This window comes from Meleagris gallopavo, chromosome 2 (assembly GCF_905368555.1).
Source record: "Meleagris gallopavo chromosome 2, MGAL_WU_HG_1.1, whole genome shotgun sequence".
In the NCBI taxonomy this organism is placed as follows: Eukaryota; Metazoa; Chordata; class Aves; order Galliformes; family Phasianidae; genus Meleagris; species Meleagris gallopavo.
The window spans coordinates 51,099,563-51,126,541 of NC_139405.1; the positions used below are offsets into that span (position 1 = coordinate 51,099,563).

General features: G+C 37.9%; 2 protein-coding genes across 6 annotated transcripts; one reads left to right on the forward strand and one right to left on the reverse strand.

The window, feature by feature from the left end:
- Positions 1-732: 732 nt before the first annotated feature.
- SERAC1 (serine active site containing 1) lies at positions 733-22,953 on the reverse strand. Of its 3 annotated transcripts, none has more exons than XM_003204138.5 (17): positions 22,809-22,953; positions 21,379-21,470; positions 20,031-20,067; positions 19,562-19,698; positions 19,187-19,276; positions 18,113-18,244; positions 14,275-14,396; positions 12,356-12,484; positions 11,074-11,187; positions 9,529-9,691; positions 7,741-7,891; positions 6,799-6,940; positions 5,942-6,042; positions 5,160-5,257; positions 4,426-4,608; positions 3,792-3,935; positions 733-3,121 (listed from the first exon to the last, which is right to left on the reverse strand). In XM_003204138.5, the coding sequence occupies exons 1-17, from the start codon at positions 22,859-22,861 to the stop codon at positions 2,985-2,987; spliced, it is 2,025 nt and encodes a 674-aa protein (XP_003204186.3). In that variant the 5' UTR covers positions 22,862-22,953; the 3' UTR covers positions 733-2,984. The 3 variants fall into 3 exon arrangements, with proteins under 3 accessions (XP_003204186.3, XP_085073251.1, XP_085073252.1); XM_085217125.1 differs by lacking the exon at positions 22,809-22,953 and adding an exon at positions 22,154-22,789; XM_085217126.1 differs by lacking the exon at positions 22,809-22,953 and adding an exon at positions 20,707-20,840.
- On the forward strand, positions 22,827-26,487 carry GTF2H5 (general transcription factor IIH subunit 5). Of its 3 annotated transcripts, none has more exons than XM_010707283.3 (3): positions 22,827-22,968; positions 23,335-23,451; positions 26,094-26,487. In XM_010707283.3, exons 2-3 carry the CDS (start codon positions 23,417-23,419, stop codon positions 26,272-26,274), a joined length of 216 nt encoding a protein of 71 aa, XP_010705585.1. In that variant the 5' UTR covers positions 22,827-22,968; positions 23,335-23,416; the 3' UTR covers positions 26,275-26,487. The 3 variants fall into 3 exon arrangements, with proteins under 3 accessions (XP_010705585.1, XP_010705584.1, XP_003204187.1); XM_010707282.3 differs by having other exon boundaries at positions 22,945-23,056; XM_003204139.4 differs by having other exon boundaries at positions 22,964-23,103.
- The last annotated feature ends 492 nt before the right edge of the window (positions 26,488-26,979 follow it).

Consider the following 26,979-nt stretch of genomic DNA (forward strand, 5'->3'; position numbering starts at 1 on the left):
AAAGAGAACCAAAAAACCTAAAATATTTGCTGGAATTTTCACTCTTATAAAATTGTCTAAAACTGACAGTTTAACTGGAGTGAAAATTTCTCCTTTCCTGGCCAGCTATATTGCCCAGCACCACAGAACACAAATCACAGCGAAACCCTCCTTGCACCAGTGTGAAAACAGCCATCAGAACTTGATTACTACCAGAAATATCACTACTAGATAAATATCACTGGTAGAGTGCTGGGCAGTCCCAAGAGCAAAGACTGACATCCTTATGAATACTTCCTTCTCATCTTACCACTTGTGTTCCACAGCAGATGAGCTACCACCACTCACACCCTTGGCCACATCTGCTGCTGGGTTTCCAGCTGGGATAGGATTAAGGGCACAGTTTGAATCCTATGAATTTATACAAAAACACTCTTTGGAATTAACTAGGGACCTAGTTGACACTAGGGAAGCATAAGAACTTAAGTTTCTAACAGGAAGCAGACAAGAATGCCAAATGCCAACCCATTTGCCCTCTGGGTCTAGAACCAATGTCTGTTTATGGTTCAAGAAGTCCTTTTGCAAAACCCAGAAGCACAACTGAAAAAATTCCCCAGTTTGGCAAAACCACAATGACCAGCTGTGACCCCACTTCTATGCCTTCTACCTTAGACGAAGGATAAACATTACATTCTTCCAGCATGAGACCGTCTCAAGAAACAGTCTTCAGTAAATATGAGATGAACTAGAGCATTCTTTTTACAGTCAATCACCTTTAATATATTTTGTGGTGTATTTAGTGCATTTTTAAAAACACATTTTGTAACTCTATTCCCAAAAAAGCACAACTGAAAATATTAGTTTTAGAAGTTACACATATGTATATTTAATAACGAAAAAGAGAAAGTTGTATTGAGAGTTCCAGTTACAGTAACAAAGCACAGATGCATTACTGAACAATATTAACATGTAACATCAATGATCTGAATCCCTTTAAGCCAAAGAAGCCCATTAAAATCACTGCAAGGTTTGTCACACCAAGCAGAGTCAGTTATTAGAAATTGTTTACTGGCAATGGGATTGACATGCTCTCAACTTCGTGAGTACAAAGTGTTGTAATATATTTACATTCTGAAGTTTAAACCAGAGTTTAAACAGGATAAACCTCTTCAGAAGTTATGACAATTCTATTACATTTTCTACCTGAAATACTGCCATCCAGTGTTCTTCCCTATATCTTGATTATGGGGAAAAAGGCTCTTTTGTGAGTGTAGTGCTGCACATTCTCTGTACTGTTGCGGGCTGTGAATTTTACCATGCAACTTCAGCAAGAATCAACTTCCAAACAATGTGTTTTGAGTTGTCATGTTCTCCTGGGCCAGAGAGCTCTGTAATAAAAACAGCTCCCTCAGAACCCGGCAGGACAGCAATGGCCTGCACCAAGCCCATAAAGGACTGCAGCACATCTCTCTGGTAGCTTTTAGAGCTGTTATTCTAAGGCTGGTAAGATTAGATCCATATCATACAAGTGATGCTAAGAGACATCTTCTGCCTGTCATCAGGCCTTACTTAACAAATTGTCAGCCACGGGAACACAGTCTAATCATATCCTGTTTGTCTTCAGAGAGAGCTGGGAGTGGAAAGGAAGGTAGGAAAGAAATGGCACTTCGATTGGGCTTCTCTTACTATGTTGCAAACTACCTAGGATTTAAGAAAGTGACTGAGTGCTGCCATATTTTTTCTAAAAATAATTATTTCTCATCAGTGCTGTTAAGGTATCCTTAACGTGAACAAATTCAAATAAGACAATCCTTTTGTCTTTCTTTGTATCTACACCAATAAATACACTTGAGCGCCCTGGGACCCTCTGCATTTCGACTGGGATCATATAATCACTCAATTTTTATTTCCTGTTTTAATTTTCCCTCGACCTGAGCTCCAAACTCCAAGCATCAGCTTCTTTGTTGGGGTCTGCAGCTGTCTTACCCCATGAGAGCATTTTCAGTGCTCTTCTTAAATCAGCTGAACATCTTTTAAATGAGTAATGTGAGCAGGGGACACCTATTCAGTACGTTCCATGAGCCTTCAAAGAAAAACATCCTGGCCTCTGTTCTGTACCTTCCAAATGACCAAGCACAGAACAGCCCTCAATCTGACTGGATACATGCTGTCTTATAGAAAGTAATCTCGTAAGTCACTAAGATTGAAGGAGAAATGTACAAGAATGTAAACATTTGTTTTTTTTCTAAATTTTTTTCTTCTCACTTATACAAATGGATTAAATCAACTACAGTTGTTTATGCAAGACAACCTCCAGAAATTAGTAAAGCTTTTATCTCTTTCTCAGACAGAAAACAGATGCTAACAAATCTGGGTAAGTCTATTAAACAAAAAGACAAATTACAAAAATGTGATTGGGTCACTAACCAAAATGCTACCTTCACACACATGAATTTTCTGAGACTTCTGTCATACTAAACGTAGACAGTAAACCAAAGCTTTAAAGCAACCACATGCTTCTTTCCACCTTTGACATAACAAATAACCATCTTAATTGTTTCTCACACAAACCATGAGACTTAAAGTCCCAAATGCATATGGACATTTCTGAGACCTACCTTCAGAGCAACTTTTCTTGGCTAAAAGGAGATGCACTGGGCACCCTCCATACTCTAATTTTACTCCAGAAGGACATCTCCATCCATTCTCAGCCAGATCGCTGGAGAATCTGCACACGGTTTGCCAACAGATCATGGTTACTCTAAGCCAACACCCATTTTCTTTTCGCCAAGTTTGTATGAGTATGTTTCAGTTTGTATTTGTTTTGAATAGATTTCAGAAATAAGTTAGTGATGTCTCTTAAGTTCAAGATGTACCAAAAATTGTTTTAGCAGTGGATACTATCGACATACATAGTATCTTTGCAGTTTTGCAGATCCTCTAACAACTGTTAGGAGAACTTACTGTGTTACACTAAATAGAAGTAGACAAGGATGGCAAAAACCTCATTCCCCAAGGTCAGTGGCTAAAACATCCTGAATGAACTTCAATGTACGCTGGTACAGAAAAGCATCCTTCTTCTTTGGCTTACAAATATTAAGATGATTTACATCCACTGGAATAAGTTCTCCAATACCTAACTCTGGGAGAGAGAAAAAAGAAGAAGAAATATGACCATAGTTTGTAAGATCAGCTAGACTGAAAAGCACAACCTGCATTAGCAATTGCTCTCTCAAAAGCAATTCCCCGTCTTCCCTTTAACTGCTTTGGCCTGGTAATTTTTTAATGTGCTAAAAGCATCAATACCTGCTGTTAATAGTCTGATTGGCTAAACATTGCTGTAAAACCCACACTGGTCAACCATCTGGTCCAGAGTTCTATTATCTTTATTAAGAATTTCTATTAGCAGTTTACTAATTTTCTTTCTTATTTTCTAAAGGAGAAGATAGCTGGAATTTGTGGGAGACTCTGAAACACTATTCAGCCTACCCATACAACGACAATCATTATTAGAAAGGAAGGGACTGTTACAATGTAACATCAGCCATGTACCTAGTCAGCATTTTTTCAATAAGTATTGTTGGCATTTGGAAAACTCAAAACTAACAGTTGCTATCGTAAGCTACAAACACAGCTGCCTCCCATCTCAGCAGGCAGGCTGAGTTTAAACAGTTAAGTTTAAACAGCCAAAAGTTTAAACCCCAAATATAACAGATGTTTTTTCCAAGGTCTTCCTACCACAGAATCCCCATTATCGATGCCTACAGGAAAATATATAAAATTAAAGAAAATTAAGTGACTATTTGACTTACTTGCTGACTCCAGAGGTACGACATGCAGTTTCAACATGCTGCCTATATGTGTTGGCAAGGTTTCTGCAAAACTCAGCACTGGAAATTTCTTATCTTTGGCAAAAGACAGGAAGTCATCATTCAGCACTTTAAGGGCAGGAGAATCTGTGAAAGGATAATGTTATTTTTTGCAGTTTTATCTTGAACAGACAATTAAAACTTGTGTCTACAAAACTACAATCCCAATAAAATGCTTTGGAAAAATTAAGAACTCCAGTAAAAGGAGTAGTGTTCTGCTTGTAATTCCTTTTTCCAGCAATCATATGTAACATTTCTGCATGGCATGGAATTTATACAGAAGACGAAAGTCTGAAGTCCAGCACACATTACTACTTTGCTAAATGACCTACAGTACTCTTCTATAATTCTGATATATACTATACTCTTCTGATTCTCTTTCCCCTCTCCATGTCTGTAATCAAATAGAGAAGTTACTCTTGACAGTTCAACCCACAACACTAACCATAAAAAAGGCAGATGTATTTTTTATCCAGCTTTTTCTGATGATTAAAAAAAAAAAAAAACAAGGAAAAAAAGCATCATGAACAGATTAGCAGAGATCTCTACTGTTAAATGGTAGCAAAGTGTGACGTACCCTTGCTGAGTTCTTTAACTTCCACAGAAGGAAAGAGAAGATATCTAGCATTTATGGAATATTCAGCCAGCTGGGAGCCATGGTGAGGTACACTATAAAATATGATTCCTCTCGTGTTGTTTACAATTTTATCCATTTCTGGATTCTTGGAAGCATCCACCAGCATCTTTTTCACTAGAAGACCTGGCAACAGAAGCTGAATTAATGCACTGATTTAAACCACTGTGAAAATAATGATGGTGCTATATTAGCAATGAAGCAACTAACCATATTCTTGCCTCATTTGATTAGTCCTTAGCATGTTGAATATGTCAGATCAAGTTGGAAAAAACAACTAAGGCATTAAAATAAAATGTTAATTGAACAACATAAATCCAAGTCCATAGACTTTTAAATTTGCTTTTAGTGTTGCTAATGACACCTAACATTTGCCAGATGATGGAGAAAATTCTGCCTCTGAATTTCCACTTGCATGAATTTCAATTCATTGATTTTGCGTTTTTGAATCAACACAGTACAAACAAACAGGAATACAAATCCACTCAAAATGTGTGTGCTACTGCAAACAACACATCAGGAAAACAGAAATCTATTTTACATTTTCAGATCTTTGCAAGTGTTCTACATAGACTATTCAGAATAACCCCCTTTCAAACTGAATTTGGTTACAGTCTCATTCTGAAACATAACAGCAGATAAATAAAAGCATTCTGCCAGACAGGCAATGTGCTCACCGCCCATGCTGTGTGACACCCACACCAGGGGTCTCTCTCCAATCCCAGCAGCTCTGAGCTTCTCCAGAAGCTCATTGCTCCTGTAAGCTATAGATGTCCTGGAATGAATAAACAAACACAAGCACAAAGGAACACAGTAAGCTGAATACCAGTCTTAGGGGGAATAACTTTCAGCGCTGGAGTTTTATGAAACTTCACTATTACTATTTGGCCAAAAAACAGTGTGAGCTGGAAACAATGTATTAATTCTTAATTTGTGTCTAAAACCTCTTCACTTGTTAGCTTCATAATGTATTGTGAAAGTCTAAATCTTAAAAAAGTTTCTGTAGCTCATCTACCAAAGACAAATGGCAATCCCTTTGCAGGGATTAACACTTCTGAATAAAACTATAAGCTTTGTTTTCCCATGAACATCAAGTCATAATACAGCAAGTCTTTTGTTGTACTTACAAAGTACTGGTGGGCCATTTTAAGCTTAATAAATACTTCCCTAAAGAAGCAAAACTAATGTTATATCTAAATCAATAGACCACTTTAGTGCCTGAAGACACTGAAGACAATGAAGACACATGAAGCAGTCTATAAGAAATTAAGAATTTGAGTTAACCTGTGAGGATATAAAGCTTGAGCAAACTATGACTTTAGCCAAGATTTTTTAAATTTTATTTTCAAATACAAGAAGAAAAGTTAATTTCATTGTTTCACCGTAGGTGATTCAAATAATTAGCTGTATAGGTCACCCTCCTGTTCCCTCCTCCAAACTGCAGATGTGCATTTGTTACCTGTGAGACTCAACAGGACATTTTGCTTTCCAGTCACTCAAACGGGTGTCATATTCCACAGATATGATTCTAAGGGCAGGACAATCTGAAGCCAGCCACGTCTAAATAAAGAAAACCACCAAAAAGAGCTTATTACTGAAGTACTTGAAAAACTCTTGCAAACACTTTAGCAACAATGGAGCAAAGCTGTTATTATGAATATAGTATCAAGTACAATTTCTGTTCCTCATGAATTCTCGAATACATCTCACACCTGCACTGTTATTTTTTTTTATTAAAGACTGTCAAACTATTGACAACTTGCTAATCAAAACGAAGGCAAAGGCTGGAGTGGATTACTAATGTGCGCATTCCTGGCTCCCTCTCCTGGGCAGAACAACAATTACTAACATGGCCAATGGGACTGATGAGTTTATGTTTTGCAGATATATTTTGGTGTTTACATCAATGTGAGTTGCTTGAAGCAGTCATTACTTATTTACCAATAATTTTAATAAGGCAAACCGGAAAAAGTACTCAGGTACTCAGACATTCATATAAGAAATTAAAAATGTGATTTCATGTTTTCACAGAGGTATCTTGTTCTAAGCAGTAGAATTTTTTAAAAGAATGAGAGCATGAGGACAGCGTACATTGCCTCCTCTTTCACCACCAGAAGAATGATGCTGAGTGCATTGTTAGCAGAGATTTTCCTTTGCAAGCGGAACCTGTTGAAAATTTCATTTTGCTGACAAAAACCATGTGAAGAACACAAAATACGCTACTCCTAAAACAGAGTAGAAGTCATACAATTTTCTAGACAGCTCTCATTAACAAAAAACCAGCAATTGTTCAAGATAATGGTACTGTCTTTTTACCTTTGGCCAGCACTGGCTGTATTCCTCCTGCACTTCTGAAGCCTTTTTATCCACAGGTTGGTCAATGTCTTGCTGTCGCCATGTTTTAAATGCTGCTCCCAAAAGACCATGAACAAAAAGGATGTCTGCTCTGATGGGCTGACTGACATAGAAAGGAATTTGTGAAAGACAGATGACAGATATTCTTTTAGCAAATTAAATTGAACAGAACTCTTAACCTAGGTGATATCAAAATGCTATTTCAAACACCGTACGTGGTTTCTTGTATTATGGACAACATGCCATGACGTTGCATGATATTTCACAGAGGATACTCAGATCAAGATGAAAAACACAGATTCACCCATAAGAGAGATCTAGACAGAAGTATGTAAAATACCAAATTCTTGTCTCGTATTCTTCCATAATGAAAATCAATATTCTTTCCCCCTACTATTAATGCAGCTTAGTGAGACCTTCACTGTCTGATTCCACCGTCTCCACTAACACAAATGGCCCCAAGAATAGTTGCTGCTAAGTGACATACCATGTTGGAGGCTGCTTCAGTCCCAGATAAACATTCTTGGAAAAGAAAAAAAGAAGCCTCAGCTTCTTTTACTGCAGCTGAGGCCAATGGGGTGCTATCAGCAAAATAACTGCTAGGCATCATATCCCAAGACACACCAGTACAAAGGCTGCAAAACCATAATTCATGTAATGGTTTGCATCTAGATTTTCCAAACAATACAGGAACACTCTCCTCATTGCTACGGACAGCTCCGAGCACTCCTGCTGTTCTCACATTACAGGATCTACATTCAGTCCAGTCAATCCATCAAGAACCAGAGGAGCAGGTAACAAAAGTAGAGCTGCACTCTGAATCCATTCTTCTGAAGTTTTGTAACTGAACACTATAGCAAATAACTCAAATTATAGCACATACAGTTCCTCCTTCTGCATTACCTGCTACGATATTGTGGATGTAAGACATAGACACCATCTGGATACTTTTCTTGCACTGTGTCCCTGTCTAGGTTAGCCAAAGCTCTGGATGCATGAGAAGACTGAATGACATGCGGGGATTTCATTACTTCAGCAAGTACAGAAACCCAACCTACATTGAAAAAACAAAGCGGCAGAAACATCATCCCAACAAGAAAATTCACAAACATCATCCTTCACAGCAGTAATTGTGAAAATAGGCATCAGAATGCAAGAATGGCAATATCAAAACAAATTGCTTCAACCCACTTCTCTTTACTTTAGGAAAGCCACTGCTGGAAAAGTGGAAATGGCAAAATTAAAAAGTTCAGAGTGGTGAGGAGGGAATGTGTTTTACTGCTATTCAGATTATAATCTGAAGCAGAACCCCCTCCCAGAAGGAAAACAAAGTATATCAGCAGATCAGAGCAGCAGTCAGACAGAGAACACATCTTGATTCTCTTTCTGCAGCCAAGATGCAAAAAATACAGTGATAAGGAATGTTCCAGAGAGAAAATGAAACTCAAAGCACAGGAAAGAAAGGGAACAGCACACAGGAATAATGGCAGGCAGAAAAATTGATGATTGCTCTGAAGAACAACTTCTAATTTTAAATTCCAGAGTGCAAAAACATTTATGTAATTAAAATTCTCCTGCTATTCTAGAACAAAAACCAAAAAATTCTGTTTACACTTGAGAAACATAAAAGAATAGTTGACAGAACAGATTCCTCAATGAAGTTTTAAGTCATAGCTACCTCAAGAAAAAATAAACACTTTACAGACTCTTACCTAAAAATGAAGCTTACTGTTTCTTAGACATGGATGAAGCTGCTCACAAAGTACTGAGACATGCAAAGCAATACACATACATACACATACACATACATACATACATACATACATACATACACACACACACACACACACAAAGAGCATTTAAATACTTTTAGAGAAAACTGAGTCAGAATGATTGTAAGGATCTGTGATGAATGAGGAAAAATCTTTAAAAAGTGTGAAAATTTGACAAAAAAAATTTGTGAAGAAAAATTTCTCAAATTAAAATTGGCTTGCAGAGCGGACTGAAGCACTGTTAAAGATCTGGTGGAAAACCTCCTCAGCAAGTGCTAGCTTGAGCTAGCTGAGGGTAAGGGTTGGCCTGCACCTGGAGCAGCTGTGAGGGTCTGATACATAAGCAGCACGAACAGCAGGATGCGAGGGCACCCACGGGCACCAGAAGTTGTGTGAGTTCATCTCTTCCTCCTGCCGCTGTTATTTGTTCTTAGTTACTAGCTTGATACAAAGCAAGGGAGAGTGGGAAGGCATGTTTTATTTTATTCCAAAACATAAAGACATAAAGTTCCTTTATGACACTAGAACACAGTAAATTGGAAAAAAAAGATCAATAATGCAGATGATATGTGAGAGTAGGAAATTCAGAAGATTTCTGTCAGTAATTTGAACTAAATACCAGAAGTCCCAATTTTCACCATCCTTCAAAGACTTACAGTGCCTCTAGCTCTGACACATATCAGCTAGTCAACATGTGCAAGTTTTTAAACCAAAGCTGTCTAAACTATTTATGTTTTATTTAACAAAAAAACAAAAAACAAGAAAAAAACCCATATACATGCATACAAGACATACATATAAAAACCACACCACTATCACAGTCCCTTACATTTTACAATAGCACTGAATCCAGTGAAAAATTTAGAATATAGAACTGGCAGTCTGGCATTCAGGCTGCTTGCACTTGCTTTCCTTTTACCTGCACGTACTATGGATGAATGAAGACGTTCATCCAAAGCCATATTTCCAATAATGCGAATTATGTTTCTCTGTATTTTTGCAGAATCTTTACGTAGCTGGTATATCCTCTGCAGCAGCTGAAGGCCACCCTGAGCTTCAATTTTATCACAGTGAGATGAAACCTAACATCATACAGTAAATACAATGACAATAAGTAGATGTTCTGCAAAAGCTTCTTTGTGATGCTGTTAAATGCAGAAAGTAGTTTTATGAGCTGATACGATGTGGCCCTTATTACATAAGAGTTCTTATTCATTTAGTATTTATTATTCTCTACTACAAGATGAAGTAAATATTTTAATGTATTGAATGCATGATAACTATGGATTGACAACCTGAAAGATGCTGAGAATCATCACTATACTCTCCTTCACATCAGAGGAAAATTAGATTGATATCCATTTGGCATGACCAAATTACATAAGGAAGCATAACAAACTTGTTTTTCTGATGTCAAATGCCTGCAAGTGCAGGCCTGCACTTGTTAAAGCACTGCCAATTGAAGCCTCTTATGGTCTACCACCTAAAGAGAAATTGCTAGAATACTTCCTCTTTGAAATATACATTTTTACTCTTCTAAAGGGCAACAATAGATTCCAGTCCAAGAAGATGAACACAGACTGATCACCACCAATATTGACCAAATGCTTGTGACTTGAACACATCTACAGGGCTTAAAAATGTATTGTGGTCATGAAACTGCTATGTCCTCAGGTATGAAGCTTTTAGCAAAGACTGAGGCATTCTGTGTAAGTACAGTCACAACTTGATTGAATGGAAAATCTAGAATATAGAAAACTCTAGACTATGTCAGAATTTCTATGCATATGGAAGTTGTGAAAGGAATACTAGCAAACTACACTTTATCCATCTCTACTACAAATAACAATTTAGTATTCTCAATGCTATTTTTCAATGTTCAAGACTTCTGAGAAATTAAAGAACTTTCACAGGCTAATTAGTAATAATAATAGAACTTAGAGGCTGTGTAGCAACCATTGAGAAACAGTCTGAACCACTAATTGAGCACCTGGAAAGGATGCGCTCAGCCCTGGGAGCACAGGTGAAGGCAATTCAGCTGTGTGAAGGGGTGGAGCCTGGCTGCACCCCTCTTCAACCTCATTTAAGGGCTGACTGCCATTGTGGAAGGATTTCTGGTCGTGAATCCCTTCCTGGTGGAGCCCAGATCTTCAGAGACAGGTGAGCACTTTTTCTTTTCCTTTGTAACACTTTTCCATTGTGCTAGTCCCTTTGTCACTGTGCTTCCTATATCACCATTCCACCTGTTTAGCTTTCTGATTGTTACAGAGGCACTTGACATCAGAAAAACGAGTTTGTTGTGCTTTCTTATGATTCACATCAGTCTCAGTTCTCTGAAAGCCCTTACAAAAGGGATAGCAGTTAGGAGACAAGAAAATGGCAACTCAGTCCCAATATACGACAGCCTTAGAAAAGAATACTTATAAATGTTGTTTTTCAGTTGTAGTTTAAAAAAGACAGTTACCTTAGAATGTTGCACTAAAGCTTGCAAGCAAAAGAGTTCTACTGTCTCTGAAGGAACTTTACCCAATGTCTCACAATATGGAAGTCCATTTCCCCCAAAACACCATAAGCCTCCCTGAAAGGAGAAATAGTAAAAAATGATACCATGTTCCAAATAGCTACATAAAATAAGCATTTCTAAATTAGAATGCATGTGTGTAATGATCTAGAGAAATCTCTTTAAAGAGTGCTCAGCATGTATGAATTTAAGTGTATAAATTATATAGCAGCACACTATAAGAAAGTCTACTATTTTTAACTGAAAGTATTACATAAATTTTCAGACAGAAGCTTCTATTTTGAAGTCTATTAACTTCAAAACACACAATAAAGGGGAAAAATGCAGGGTTCTTACACTAATTAATGTAATCTCTTAAAATTGTTCGCTTGAAAATAAGGAAGCAAGGATCAGACTTAATCTAGACTTCCAGAGTTGCAAAAAGAAAAAAAAAAAAAAAAAAAACAGGGACAGGAGAAAATAAGGTGTTCAACACTTAGCGTAGTGCTAAGAGGCCAGTCTGTCTCTATCATACATCAGGAAGACCAGTAAAACTTTAAGAAGAAATAATTTTCTAGGACAGTGCGATTAGTCAAAATGTTTCCAAGAGTGGTCTTACATGTGCAAGTGCTCTTTCTGTAGCAAGACCTCTTGTGTAAACAATGGAATCCCCATGTGAAAATATTACTCTTATTTGTGTCCTAGGGAATACAGAGTTTTTGTATTCTGAAATCTCTAAATAAACCCTGCTAAGTAACATTATGACAGTATTCTTTTTTTATTATAACTTTCAAAAGTAAGAGTCACTGATTGCAAAAATCAACTTGACTTAGGTTTTGGCAATAGTGACATGTTACAGGAATGTATTTCCGTGTAATACAACAGTTCATGACCAATTGCAATTGCTGCAATCAGTTTGATAGTAAGATATCAAGAAGGTTTAATAATCTCAGTAGATGAAATGTGAAAAATCTCTTTATGAAGACTGAGAGAAAAGAAATCTTTACTTACAAGCCTTCCCACAAAGCAGATATCTCCTGCTAGACCAACTAGTACAGTTAGGAAAGATAAAGCAGCTTTCAAGCTTGTGGACCGTATGTAGAAGAGCTTATACTAAGTTGTAATGTAACAAAGACACTGCATTATTTTTTTTTCACTTCATAAAGCTGAAAAATATGGAAATAGGCTTGTGTCTTTGAGCTCTGAATAAAGAAATCATAGTTCTAGTCTGTAAGTGGGAACTCACCCTCTGTGCAGCAAGAGTCTGACTACTTTCACGTAAAGCAAGAGATGTGAAGTACTGGACACATGGATCAAGGCCAGACTGAGGTAAAGAAACTAAGAGCAAGCGAAGCTCATCTTCTATGAGATAATCCTGTGAGAAGCAAACACAAACAGTTTTTAATTCAACTTTTTAAAATTCTGAAACAAAACACAATATAGAAGAAAATAAAGATCTTAAATAATTGAAGCAGCTATATTAGTAAGGCCTAAACTTTAGTGCTCTGCAATGTGGGTTTAGTAGTTACTCTTGTAAAAACTCTGGAAGTGATTAATACTAAAACCAGCCACCTGAGTGATGATAAGTAAGCTTTAAGCTTCATGCTTTAGTGGCCTTTTCCTAATATGCCTGGAATGGTGAAAGAGTAGGTTCCTCTTGACACAAGATGCCTTAAAGTTCACCTTTCACTACACAGTGATACTGATGGAGCTATATTAAAATGAATGTATGAATTATTAGTCAGAACAAAAAACAACACTACTCCCATTTTCAAAATAATCACACAGATGTCAATTTAGTAATCTGTAATAACTGACAGGAAAAAAAGATTCAACAACTTTATTTGCCAACAGCCACAGAACTTAGAGTTATTCTAATTTTTGCTACAGAGATCATCTTATATCATAAAAATAATCCTAAACTAGAATGTCACTACCAACTAAAGCTGGTTTTCAGAGTTGTGTTGGCTAAGATGTACAGGTGTTCTGTGACAGGAACTTCTACCAGCATTTATTCTAGCAACGTTACAGAAGACCGTCTTATACTTTGTGTGCCAGTTCCATGTATTAAAAAAGCAGATCTAGAGACAGCATTACTCAAACTGCATTGTTTATATGTACTTAGTAATTAACACAAAATCAAAGCAAGATTAAATCTACCCATTAGGATTTGTTGTCACACAAAAGCTGGAAGTAAAGAGACGGTGTTTTTTTAATATCTAATTGTTCTGTGGGCCCAAGTCAGGTAAAAATTACTGTATGTAAAAAGGATGGGGGAGTCACATCTCCAAATCAGAAACTCTGAAGCTGCTTGGAAATTCAAGATAGGTATCTTAAGCTCTTTCAGATGTTAAGTATTTGTTTATCTGATTAATATGAATCACTGTATCAAGGTGCAAAGCATTTTTGCAGCTAAGAATCACACTCGGTGAATTTTGTTGGAATATTTTTCAATTAAATCTAGCAAGTATTGTGACAAGCTAACTGAAGCTTAGTTCATAGTAATAACTATAAAGCTCATCCCCAAACATTTTTCTGTGATTTCCAAATTTAAAAATTAGGTTAAGATGTCTAAAAGGAGGCAGAAGAATTTCTGGTGAAAGACAGCAGGTACATCTATGAGTTCTCAACGCGTTGGAGGAATTTTTACAGGCAGAAAATTTGCCTTGTATCTGCAGTTGGGAGTCCTATAGCATACTTAAAATGGTTTCCATACTTGACATAATGAAGGTTAAAGCTCTGTGCCACAGCATTATCTGGAGTACCACGCTAGCAGTGAAAATGCAAGGTCCCCCGGAGAGCTCTCTACATGTAGAATTCTGTCAATGCCATCGAGGCAATCTACAATCACATAAATATGAGTGCACTGCCTGTTAGGCATGGACAGCAGCATATGCATCACACTTGTGATTTGCACAAATTACACTGTATAATTTGGACATACAGTCGAAGAACAATAATCAAACTCCTATCTTCAGCTCTTTGCATCACATAATTCACTAATACAGACATGCTCCAGAGGTGCATTACAGCTGATGTTTTGATTTTTTTTGTTTTGGTACTCTTTTTTTTCTTTTGAAGAATTCTATTTTAGTACCATTAACAATGGAAGTAGTAACCACAAGTAAGCAAAAATCAGCTGGTATCTTCTTTCCATTTACTTACACTTTTCATTTTTGGCAGTGATGGTGGAGGCAGGAAAAAGCGAAGGTCGACATCTTTGGATCGAGCCAAACCTATAGCAGTCCTCTGATCACAAGTTTGGGCAATGGTACCATACTGATAATCTGTAGTGTAAGAACTCCAGCATTAAGGTTAAAACTGATTGTAATATTTCATTTGGCTTTAAATTTAATTTCCAATTTCTTTTTTGAGTTGAAAAGAATAACTTTTCTGCAATCTCTTTAATAAGCTCTGACTTTGTAGTCACAAATTCCAAAAGATAAAAATAGCAGTTGTTAGACCAGCACTATGCTGAAACAAAATAGACCTTTGCACTAATTGTTGATTACAAATCAGTTAAATAAAGATTCGCATGTGAGTTGAACAAATGCAAAAGTTCAGTATTGCTACTGTGAAAAGAATGCAAGAACTATAAATTCAAGCCTAAACCTTGTTTTTTTTTTTTTTTCCTGCATACAATATTAACCCAAGTTTTAAACTGAAATACTGCCAAGATGTGGGCATGAACTTTAAATGATACAAAAAGCTTTGTTTCTATGAAGCTAGTTTTAAAGTAAAATAAAATGAGGTAACCTCAGACAATGCAAGACAGCATCACAGTACAAGTAGCCTTTCCTTACTGGAACACTTACTGTCCTTGCGAGACAAACTTTAAGTCACCCTCCTGAAGGGAAAACAGATTTAAATAATACCTAATTTCCAAAACCTATCTATTTTACAGCTGGAGAAATTGAAAGGCATGTACTGAAATTAGTGGCAGACTGAAGGAAAAGACAATATTGAAGTGGATCAACAACTCGCTATAAAAGTGTTTGTAGCCTCATTGCTGTTATACATCTCTTGAACAAAAATGACAAACCACTTAAAAGAGACTTCACAACCACAGACCAGACATCATTTTTCCTTGGTGCAGATCACTTGCAGCCACAAATTGATATCACTGAAGCTGTGCTTTGGATGAGCAGGACACAGTACTTATGATAATATATGCTGAACAACTTGGTCCTAGCTGTGAAAAGGTAGCACATACTTCCAGTCCAGATCTTTGCTGGAATGAGTTTTGGAATATCAGACTAAAAAAAGTCTGTTTTCTTCATGAGGTAGTTGGCAAGAATTATTACTGCTTGTAAAACATCCAAATATTACAGCAATTAGTATTACAGAGAAGAGGATCTAACAAAGAGCAACTAAATTCTCACATACTGGCTATCTTATGCACTGAATGATACAGGAGGTCTCCAGGGAAAGAAGCCTGAGAAAATCTGCTGGCAGTCTTCCCGCATGAATGTAAGATGGCCATACTGAATTATTACACACAGCTTCAGTTTAGGTACTGGCTTTCAAATGTTTTCAAATACAACTTTTTGAGGTAAACAATTTGAGATAATTAGAGTTTGAAAGAGGCTATCTGAAGCAACATACATTTCACTGTGTGGAATTGCACAAAATGTAAAATGAATCTACTATCAGGATAATCAGAGTGGATTAAGAGTGCTATCTAGTTTATACAGAGTAGTGATGGAGTGGAGAAAAGGGTGTATATGTATACCTTTTACTTGGGAGTTCAAGGATATTTGCTGCTTTAAGAACAGAGAAGACTCAAGAACCTTAAGTTCTATACCATGCTTTATAGTGTGATTTAAAAGATACTGAAGTAGATAACTGTAGTGGAAATGCACGTCATGGCCTGAAGCAATGATTGAGCACCTGGTGGGAAGGCAGGGCCAACCCAGGGGAGCTCAGGTGCATGCAATGCCCTGAGTGACTGGCAGAGGTGGAGTCATGCTCCAGCCCTTCCCAGATCTCATTTAAGGGTCGGCAGTGGAGGTGAGGGCATCTCTTGCTGGAGATATCTGCCTACCTGAGGCCTTCCAAAGGAAAGCAGCTTTTTTCCTTCATTTCTGCAGCAGCTACACTTGGGCCCATTCTCATTTGTTGCAGCCAAAGACTTTGCCACCCTGCTGTTATCACAGTACTTTCCATCCCATTATAACATTATAATAACAAAGGGGGAAAAGAACATAAAAGATTTCCCTATTTACTGATAAGTGTATGACATTGTAAGATATTATTCTGTTAACATCAGTGTCTCAAAGTTTGCTGGGGACACAGATGGACTTGTTCAAGTCAAGGCAAGTCCTGGGCAAAGGTTGTGAAACCCTTTGTCTGGAGAACTTTGATAGACAAGGCCACGGGCAAGGAGAGAGAGATAAGCTGCAGCTAAATAGCTGTGAAGCGGTCTTTTGTGTGGGCTTATCTCCAGGAAGATGGCCATCTCAGGAGGTGCTGCACATGACTCTTACTCAAGCGCCCAGGAATGCCACAGAAGAAGGATAAAAGAGGTTTTCTGGCAACAGATTCCTCATGAAGAAGAGGATTTTGCCATGAGAAGCCTCACGACCTGCCTCTCTCCCTCCTGGACCTACTCTGCTCATCTCCCTCCCGGACTTGCTCTGTGCTCTACCACGATGCTGAAGAAGAACAAAGGTGTCTGCCATCAGATCCCTCACTACGGAATTCCTGCGTGCTGACGGACTCTCCTGGGCCTGCTACCTGAGTCCTGCTGCTTCCTCCCGGATCGGCTCCGCGACTTCCTTCTGCCACCTGCTTGCTGCCCAAGGCCGGCCACGCTGCTGCTCTCTCCCCCCCTGCTGCTTCTGCCTCGGACCTTCCAAACGTCGTGCAACGGGACCGCTGCTGGATCCTGGTGGTGACTATCCCCGCTTTTACGCAATTCTTGCTTCTTTCCTATCTTTTCTATCCCCCTCCTTTCCTTCCCTGTCTCCTTGATTTATAATAAACTGGTTGGACTAACATATGAACCGTTGTTTCTTAATCTCACGCCGGCTATACAGATATTACAAGAACTTCATCTCCCTCCTATAAATTGGAGCGAGACAGACGTGTAATGCAATAACAATGTAACTGATGATACCATGGCATTAAATCCAAGTAGTTTTTTTTCTGTGGAATACATGTGTGAAAAGTTAAAAATCCTTAGGATGTTTCAGTATTAAGGTAACAGTAACAACTAGGACAGAAAACGGCTTATAATGCTTGGGTGTGCAAGTCCTCTACTTCCAGTTTGTCACCACTGCCTTGTTGTGGTTACCTATCATTTCCTAACCAATTTTTTTTTAACTGAACCATAGCCTTAAACCCCTTTCCAGCAGAGCCTTACAACAATTACTACCAGAACCAGTACCATTCTTAACAGCTTCAAAAGGCCAAGGAACCAATGAACCTGAACTGCTCTCCAGCACTAAGACAGCATCATACTAAATGGTGGTCCTGATAATCTAGTGGGGAAGCAGAGAGAGAGACCCATGTTACAGTCATGTTTTGTATGAGTGTATGGTAACTGTTGAGTCATGGCCTGAACCACTATTGAGCACCTGGGGAAAGGACCTGGTCAGCCCTAAGAGCACAGGTGAAGGCTTACAGGTTCATTTAAGGGTTGACTGCTACTGTGGAAGGATCTATTTCCTCCTCACTCCTTTGTGGAGTTTTCTTTGCAAGCCTAGATCTTTGGAGATGGGTGAGCACCTTTCTTCTTCCTGTGTAACACTATTCCATTCATGCTAATTCCTTTGCTATTATACTCCTGTACTGCCCCTCCAGTGTCTTGATCTTTCTGATCGTAACGAGGAAGAGTATTAGGAACAAAAAATTGCTTGCAATGTAAAGAAAAACCGATTCTGGTCCAAATTACACCTCTTTCAGCTACTAGCAATTTTTCCAGGGCAGCAGAAGCTTTGCAGCAGATAATGGAGACGGTTGCATTTTTGTAGATGAATTGAGCTACACCAGCATACATTACCATGCCAGTGAGTGTTCTTTGCCAGCTCTTGCACAGCCTGCAGTCGGACCTCTTTGTCTTCTGACTGAGTCTTTTTTAAGAGGAGCCATAAGGCACATTCATGATCTTCTCCATCAAATGTACTAAAGTGCTCTTTAGCAGAAAACAAATAAAAACCAAGTTATTCCTAATGAGCATTTTAACAGGCACACTTCCATTTCACTGAATTAAAAAGAAATAATCTGTTTCTTTTAGTACTTCAGTATTCGTTGTTAAAGTATTTCTCTGAATTACTATTAACAACTAATTGGTGCAGTAAAATAGGACAGAACGACACCCACAACCTCCCTGGGCAGCCTGTGCCCATGCCTCACAGAAACATGGAATCATAGGGATTGGAAGAGACCTTGGTTTATCAAATGGTCCAATTCCCTGTTAAAGCAGGTTCCCATTGTACGTTACACAGGAAAGCATTCAGGCAGGTGTTGAATATCTCCAGAGAAGGAGACCACAACCTCTTGGGGCATCCTGGTCCAGTGCTGTGAGACCCAAGTCAACAAGTTCTTTTTCATGTTTATATGGAACTTCCTGTGTTCCAGTTTATGCCCTTTGTCCTTTGCTGAGCACCACCAAAAAGAACCTGGAGTCATTTAATTGACACTCGCCATCCTCAAAGTAAACAATTTGTTCTTAATTTTTAATCTGAATCTATTCTCTTTCAGTTTGAAACTGTTACCCCTTGTTCTATTACTATAGGTTTTGAAAAAAAATTCCTTTGATTTCAAAAAACTTTGATATCAAATATTAACTCAGTACTGTAAGCTTCACTTCCCATCTGAAATGGGGAAAAATAAATCTTCATTTATTCTTCAAATCTCTTCTTAAACATTACTTTTACTTAAAAAAATAAAAGTTTTAATACACAGAAAGTTTTGATTCAGAAACTTACATTAAATGCTATTAAATAACATGTTCTGTTGTGTTTGAAACAGAGGAAATACTAAGTTCTTAAGAATAGTTATTTCACTTTCTAAAAGGGCTTAGGTTTTACTATAGAGTAGTATTCACAGGTAAAGCCATGCTTTTCACACCTACCATTAAAAGGTCTCCGGAAAATTTTAGCTTCTGCCTCAAGAATTTTCCTTACTGCTCTATGGATTTCTTTTCTGGCTTGGTACGTGATCCCTAAAAGAGCATTTTTAGGTTATTTAAGTTTGGAAGATGATATCACACGTTATTTCAAGCTGCTGTCTAGTAGATTTTTTTTTAGATATTCATACTTATACTTTATAAGATAACTATATATACATATGGATATATATCTCTTAAGAAAAAATAAATTAGGTGACATTGTGAATATTATTTTTGTAACATATCTCAAAATGTATATTTCTGGATATACAAGTAAATTCCAGAAATATTGTATGCTGTTAAAATTTTATTTTTAGATTCCAAACAATGACATCTTACCTTGATATTCATTTGGATTTAGAGAAGATGTACGTATGTACACATGGGATTTAAGCTTTTCTTGATGTATAGCTTGAGTATCAATTTGCAGCAACTTCTTTAAGGACAAAACTTCATATGTAATGAATACAAAACCTCTTTAAATGAAAGAAAGCTGTGTATGAATACTACTGAAAAAGAGGAAGATTACAGCAAAAATATCTTAACAATCATTTTGGTATAAATCATCCTTTATTTATTAATTACAAATACCAGATTTTACCAAACATATATAGAAGTCCATAGGTTACATCAATTTAGCACAGAAAGGAAACTCTAAAATAATTGAGTAAATCTACCAGAAGATATGCTTCAAAATTACAGCCCACCATACCTAACCCCCTCAAATATTGTCACATTTTTTGAAAGTAACATGAATTGAAGTTTTTATTGTATCCATAGTTTACATAAGCTTGATAGTAATACTTACCCAAGTATAAGTGATCCAGTTATTTTTGCAATTTTTCCTTGAAAAATGAAAAAATCACGTCAAAGAAAGTTGTGTGCATCAAGTCAATATAAACAGTTAACGTGTGATTACCAGACAGTAAGAACTTCAGTAACTAAGGTTTTTTCTATTTTTGTCTAGCTTTTAGAAAATCACTACTTAAAATTAAATAAGATCTTGCTGGATTAGAGTTTCCTGCTCTCTTAATGTAGGCAATGAAAGGTTTCCTACTGCTGCTATTTACCTGTCAATTACTCAAAAGTGAGTATTGCTACCTGTCAATTGCATTCACTGCCCAGCTGCAAGAATCAACAGGAAAAAATCTGTCTATATCACTAGCATTCATTTGAACCTCCAAATTATGCTAAGGAGTTAGCTTTTTCTTCTTGACTGGATATTCAGTGTATGTGAAAAGCCCTGCAGAATCTCTCTAAGCAAAGATATTTTTCAAATAATTCCACTGAATCTAACTTACAGAGCAAAGAATTGAATAAACACATACCACTTGCAGCAGATTCCCTTTTAAATGCAGGGATTTCTGTCTGATTTGAATTATTTGTCCTGGGTGAAGTTCTGCTGACTATCTGGACTTAAGGTTGTCAGTACAGTGCAACTCTACAGCTACGGGAAGTGGCAAACCCAATGGAATTTATCTCACCTATCATGAATAATTGATTTTCCTCAGCATGAACCAGGAGGTTTGCCCTAGACCCACTGCCACCAGCTTCTGCCTTTCAAGACTTTAAGAATTGTGGCATGCAGACAAGAAGCAGTTACATGCCGAAGAAATAACTGGCAAAGAAGAGACAAAAAAATGCAGTGATTCCTGAAGAGCAGAAATAGGAGTATCTTGTCTTTTAGTGCTGGAAAATACACCTTAGAACTGTAAGAATTTTCATTTTATACACAAGATATTAAAAAAAGCAGAAAAGATTGTAGAACTTTAAAAAAAAAAAAAAAGTAAAGGAGGAAGAAACAAAGTTTATTCAAGTGCTGCCCTGTTACTAACAGTTTATGGATGCAATGTTTTCATTGTGCTAATCATTAAGAAATGACCAAAGAAAAAACAGATAAAAACGAGCTTAAAATAATTTAATGAGATTGTATTTTGGTGGGACTCCCATCATCAGCATTATCTAGAGTTATCATTGTTACAACGCAAAACAAGTCAGAAGCAGACATCCACTTTAGGAAAATAAAACTTTTGATCACAAATTTTGCAGAGATGTAGATCTCTTCTTGTCATTTAAGCATGCACAGCGTTACATCCACACAGACTTTTTCCTCTCTTAATAACACCTCCAATTGATACTTATAGAAATGTACTTACTTATATCATCCCAAGATGGCTGTTTTTTGGTGGCTGGACCAGAAGTTCCTATTTGTCTACAGCAAAATATGCAGTAAGCAGTCACTGACATTCTGTATATTCAGAAAAAAAAAAAAAAAAAAAAAAATCAATTTGGGAATTATAGTAGAAAACGTGTAGCCATTTTCCCCCATATTTTACATTCTGTGCCATATAAAACACTAAGTAAAAGAAATAAAAATTATAAACTCCTGAATTTAGTAGTTTGCATTTTGATTACAATAAAAGTTTTCAGAAGTGTTTCATACAATTACATATTTATGTTAATACTGGTAAGTATGTATCTCTGGCTCGTGCTCTGCTTTGAAGTCTTTTCTGATTTCCTCACTTAAATACGTCACATCCACGTGAAGACAGTGCTCAATACAACACATGACTTAATACAAGTTTGTAATCAACTGTTCATAATTCATTTCAGCTTAACATCTAAATATTTTACATTGTCTTAGCAGGCTCTAACAATTCACATAGATCGTTGGTGCTAGAAGGCAAGCTGGATAACATTTGTCTTTTCTTGCTGACTTACACAGTAACGCCACAGTTAATAAGGGATTTAGCATCTACACAGTGAGGTTTGATAAATGTATAGTTGTACAGGTGAAGTGCTAAGAAATGAAGCAATTTAGGCCTTGTGAAAGAGCCAATTACTGCATCCACCACTCACGTCTATATACACCATTTTATACATTAGCAAATATTACTACCTATACATTTTACCTATACAAGAAAAGCCTACCTGAAGTTAGGACAATGATCTAATTGGCTTTGGCTACCTACAGCACCAATCAAACTCTGCATTCTTTCTGCTGAAGACTTCATCCAAACATTCAGACATATTTTCAGTGCAAGAATTACACTGGCTGGGTATTCTGTGGAAGTAACTTGAAGTTAAAATGTCATGATGTGACATGTGAGCGCTTGCATTACAATACGCTGATAGAAATGCGAAGTTAATCTGTTCAAACAGATGTAAATCATCCCCGTACTTATTCTGAAAATACAGATATTGAACATTTGCCTTGCCACAGTGACGATCAGTCAAAAAGACGGAGTGCCACGCGTGTGAACGGCCAAAATCAGGCCCTCCGATCTCGAAGCAGGGATGACTCCCGCTCACACCACCCCAGCGTTACCACAGCACACAGCTTTCCGCCCTATCTCCTTTCAGCACCGCGGTTATCTTCGACTTCATTAATTACGTTTCTGATAAGCACGGACTCCCTGCGGGCTCCTCCCCGCAACCGGGGCGCTGTCAGCAGCCGGCCCCAAACCAGGAGGGGCTTCAAGGCTGAGGTCTGACAAACAGCGGCATCGGACCGCGAAAAGACCCCAGCCCGGACCCCTCCGGCCGCCCTGCCGCCTCCCCTCTCTCGCCCCGCCGCCGCCGGTACCTTCCGCCTCCTCTCTCTCCTCGCAGCCGGCACAGCCGCTCACGCGCTCCCATGACGCCATCGCGCCGCGCGCCGCTCGGCCAATCCCAGCGCAGCGTGAGGAGGGCAATAGGAGGAGCGAGGGCCGCGCTTGCGTAGTACGTGCGTGTGGGCTGGTTGGGTGAGTGCGTTCTGCGCGGCTGCGGGGGTGGTAGGGCTTGCCGGGCCGAAGCTACTCGTTCGCCGCCCTCGGCTTAGCCCGTGGACAGGTCGGAGCCTGTCTGCCTTCGCCCCGGCCGCCTTTCGCAAGGCCACGGTTCGCATGCGGCAACGAGAGGGTTGGGGCGGGAGGAAGGCAGAGCCGTTCTGGATGCTGGCGGGACGAGGGGGGAGGTTTGGGGCGGGCGGTGCCTATGTGTGACTGCGTGTATGCAGAGGTAGGAGCGGGCTCAGGCGCAGGGTAACTGTGTTTGGCTTTCTGCTCGCTTTTTTTTTTTTCCCCCTCCTGGGTCGCTGAGTTCAGCGGAGGCGTTTCTTTCTCTTACAGGCTTCATCTGCTTTTGTCTGTAACCCCAACCAGGAGTTTTTCCTGCCACCCGCACCTTTCAGCGTTTGTGAGAGCTGCAAGGATGGTGAATGTTCTGAAGGGCGTTCTGATTGAATGGTTAGTGACAGCATCAACATCTGCTCAACTGTTTCTTTAGAGCTGGAAATATTTTAGGTGCTTTAAGAGTCTAGGCCAAAAAATGGATTTGTATGGTAAAGGATGCTGAGACAAATGAAAGATGAGGTCTTTAGGGGAAGAAAGAGAGAGGCAGTTGTAGGAAATCTTAATTCTGAACTCAGTTTTTCAAATATGTTGTTGTTTTCTACTCAGACTTTAACATCATGTGTACCTCTTGTTTGTTATTTTGCAAATAATGTTGATTAATTTTGTTCCTGGGTGATGTGTTTTCTGTACTGATTCTAAAGGGAAACTTGTCTGTTTTTTTTATCCTTTGTTTTCTTTTTTCATCGATTCCAGTTCATGTTCCACTCAAGGCTGGCTACTCTAAAATGAGTATGCTCATAATTTCAGAAAGTAAGCTGTTCGTGTCTGTGCAGTCAGTTTGTTTATGTGCAGTCTGAAATCCCTAGACTAACAATTACCTCCAAATTAAAGGAGCTGTCAGTTAAGGTTTGTGGAGTCATTATATTATGTACAGGATTTCTGCTATATGCTTAAACTGTAAACATGCTAACAGAGACTATAAGTGCACAAGTGGAGAAGGTCCTGCATGGTGCATACAGCTGTGTGTCTACTGTGGTTCACTTCTGAGCTGACTGGACATTAGCCAGCTCACATCTGAATGCCTCATAGTTGGGTATGAGCATCTTGGAGCATGAATTCCACTATCATAAAAAGCTTATCTGTTCCAATTTGGCTGCATGTTAGCAGACTGACAAACCTGAACACAAGGAACAGCCTCCCTGCACTTTCAAAAGACACCCAAAGCGGAATTGTGGACTGGCAAAACAGTAGATTGTAATTCTATCTCAAGCAGTTAGTACAGTGTTGTATTTTTTTGCACTTTCTTTTACATGTTCTTTTACATGAAAGATTTGTGTGTTCTTGTACAACATTGTGATCACTTCCCATTTAGTATTAGAATGAAACGTAATTATCCTCCCTGGAAAGGAATCTTTTATCTGTCAAGAAATCTATAGCGTCTGTTATGCCATCAGAGTTTAAACAACCCCTTTGGAAACTCACTTTTGTATTGGCTTTGCTAGACGAAATGCTGATAATATGCAGATTTCTTCCTTCCCCCTGGATTATTCCAGTATATCGCTAAACTGTTCTTAGGACAAAATTTCAATAATTATAATCTTCAAATGCTGAACAAGATCAGTGTTTCTGCTGAAACACACACATCCTGGCACTGATTACAGTCCTGTATGCTGATTATGTGAAAATGAGTATATTGCCTAACATACAGGCTGGGCATACTAGCTTATGCTTCTGGTAATCATAGTGTATTGGTAAGGTCATGTGAGAGAAACAAGCAAAAATAAACCTTTGTGCACCCATCAAAAAGAATGTGTAGAAGAAGGCTGAGGACCACACACTTTTGGTATCTTTTCCATAACTTGTGTAACCTTTGTTTTTCTTCTAACATTCTAGAGCACATAAGTAATAGCTTCTCTGGAAAAGATGGAGATTAGACTTTCCTACTCTCCTTGCCTCAAAATTATGTACTGTGTAGAATCATTTTGTTTTAATACTTTGAGGCTAATCTTGTTTTTTGAGTTGCTAGTGGTTGGACATGCGGAGGGATTTGGTTCTCTAATGCATGCCTTTGCATCACATACACCTTTTAGGTAAGGGAGTATAAAATAAATAATTGTCTAAGGAATTCTTCTAAGATAATGTTGCTGTTTACTACTTTGTCAAAACAGCCATATTCATAATTTTGAATTATTCTGAACTACTTGACTGCAATTTATTTCCTGCACGTGTCCACTTACCAGTTACTGCACCCAAATATCAATTCTTATCAAAAGCATGCTTTTCCTGTTTTTTATTAGAAAAATAAAAAACAGGGAAGACCCCACAATTGTCAATAAATATTAAGTCTGAATGATTTAAAATTTCAGTGGATCCAAAAGTTTATATTTTGAACCCACTTATTCCCTGTCTAGTTGATCAGTATAACATAGATGTTTATGTAATTTTCAAGCTTCTGAAGTGTTCTTTGCTTACATCTAACTTGCGAGATGATAACATGAAAAAGAAGGGACAGTTCAATTACAGTGTGCTAAATGTATAATTCATGTATGACTTCTTCCTTTCTATGCTGTTCTACTTTGAGATCTTTGCTGTGTTGGGTTTTGGTTCCCCTTAAAAACATGTTTCAAGATGGCATGTTTCTATGGCACTGTTTCTGAAAACAGCAAGGTTAAACTCACCTTGTTAAGGTGAGGTTGTTGGTTTTTTTTGTTTGTTTGTTTTGTTTTTTGTTTTTTTTTTTTTTTCAAGTTACTTTTGTAATAGCAATATAGTGGCATTTCTCTGCCAGTTTAGCAGCCAGTTCTTTTTAGACTTGGTTATCAGTTTCACTTTTATTTCTGCAATAACCAAGACATTTTTTTGTTGCCAGAGAAACAATTTTTTTTCAATAGCATCTTAATCTTTTGATTGTGAGCAGCTCTTGAAGTTAGTACAGTTTTTGAAAGAACTTTGAGAATGTCTTAAAAGGGTGTTCTTAATTTTTAGCTGTATCTTATTACAATGAGGTGGAATCTGATGTATATTTGTCTCTACAGTGACCCAGCAATGAAGCAGTTTCTGCTCTACTTGGATGAGTCAAATGCTTTGGGAAAGAAGTTCATCATACAAGACCTGGATGAAACTCATGTCTTTGTATTAGCAGAGTTGGTTAACTTCCTCCAGGAGAGAGTGGGCGAGTTAATGGACCAGAACTCTTTTCCTATTACTCAGAAATAAAAAAGATGAGAAATGAGATTGCTGCCAATTCTTAAAAAGCAAGTTTCAGTAGTTTGGGTTGTTACTGTTTTAATAGACCGTGGTTACTAAGTTCTACGCTAAAGTGGCTATTCTGGAAAATGGGTAATTTTCATAGACAAAATACTCTTGAACTGAATTTTATTTCTCACTTTGAAATATTATGGTATCTTCATTAAAATCCATAAGATGATACGCTTAAGGGTGTGCAGAGGGGTATTTTTGATGTATGATTTCTGGTTTTCCTTTAGAGTTACCTCGTGAAATGGTATGACCCAAAAATGAGTGATGTTTCTGTATTGGAATGCTTTATGAACCTTCCTGACATGTTATATTCCTGTGGAATTGATTAAATTTGCTTATAGTGTGACATAGAATGTAAAGAAAGTCTGCGCTTGATGGAGCATCCCCATACATTGGAGACATGGTCAGATGAAATCAAATTCTTCTCTAACTTAATGAGTTTTAGATACCAAAATAATAGTTTTTTTTTGTTTTTTTTTTTTTTTTTTTTGTCACACACTTTACATGCACTCCATAATAATTACCTGCTTTTACTGATGTTATCGCTTCTGTGTTGTTCTGAGTTTGAGGAGTGGTGGTGAGGATTTAAGATTTTGACAGAGGGTGAATGCAAAATCTGTAATCCTGCACCATAACATTGAGCTGTAAACTGGTTACTTGCAA

Coding starts and splice junctions, on each gene's coding strand:
- SERAC1 (XM_085217125.1), bottom strand. CDS start 22,236: ATGAAGTCTTCAGCAGAAAGAATGCAGAGTTTGATTGGTGCTGTAGGT. Junction 20,068..21,378: donor GCCATCTTGGGATGATATAA/GTAAGTACATTT, acceptor TCATTTTTCAAG/GAAAAATTGCAAAAATAACT. Junction 14,397..18,112: donor AAAGAACACTCACTGGCATG/GTAATGTATGCT, acceptor CTTACACTACAG/ATTATCAGTATGGTACCATT.
- GTF2H5 (XM_010707283.3), top strand. CDS start 23,417: ATGGTGAATGTTCTGAAGGGCGTTCTGATTGAATG. Junction 23,452..26,093: donor AAGGGCGTTCTGATTGAATG/GTTAGTGACAGC, acceptor TTGTCTCTACAG/TGACCCAGCAATGAAGCAGT.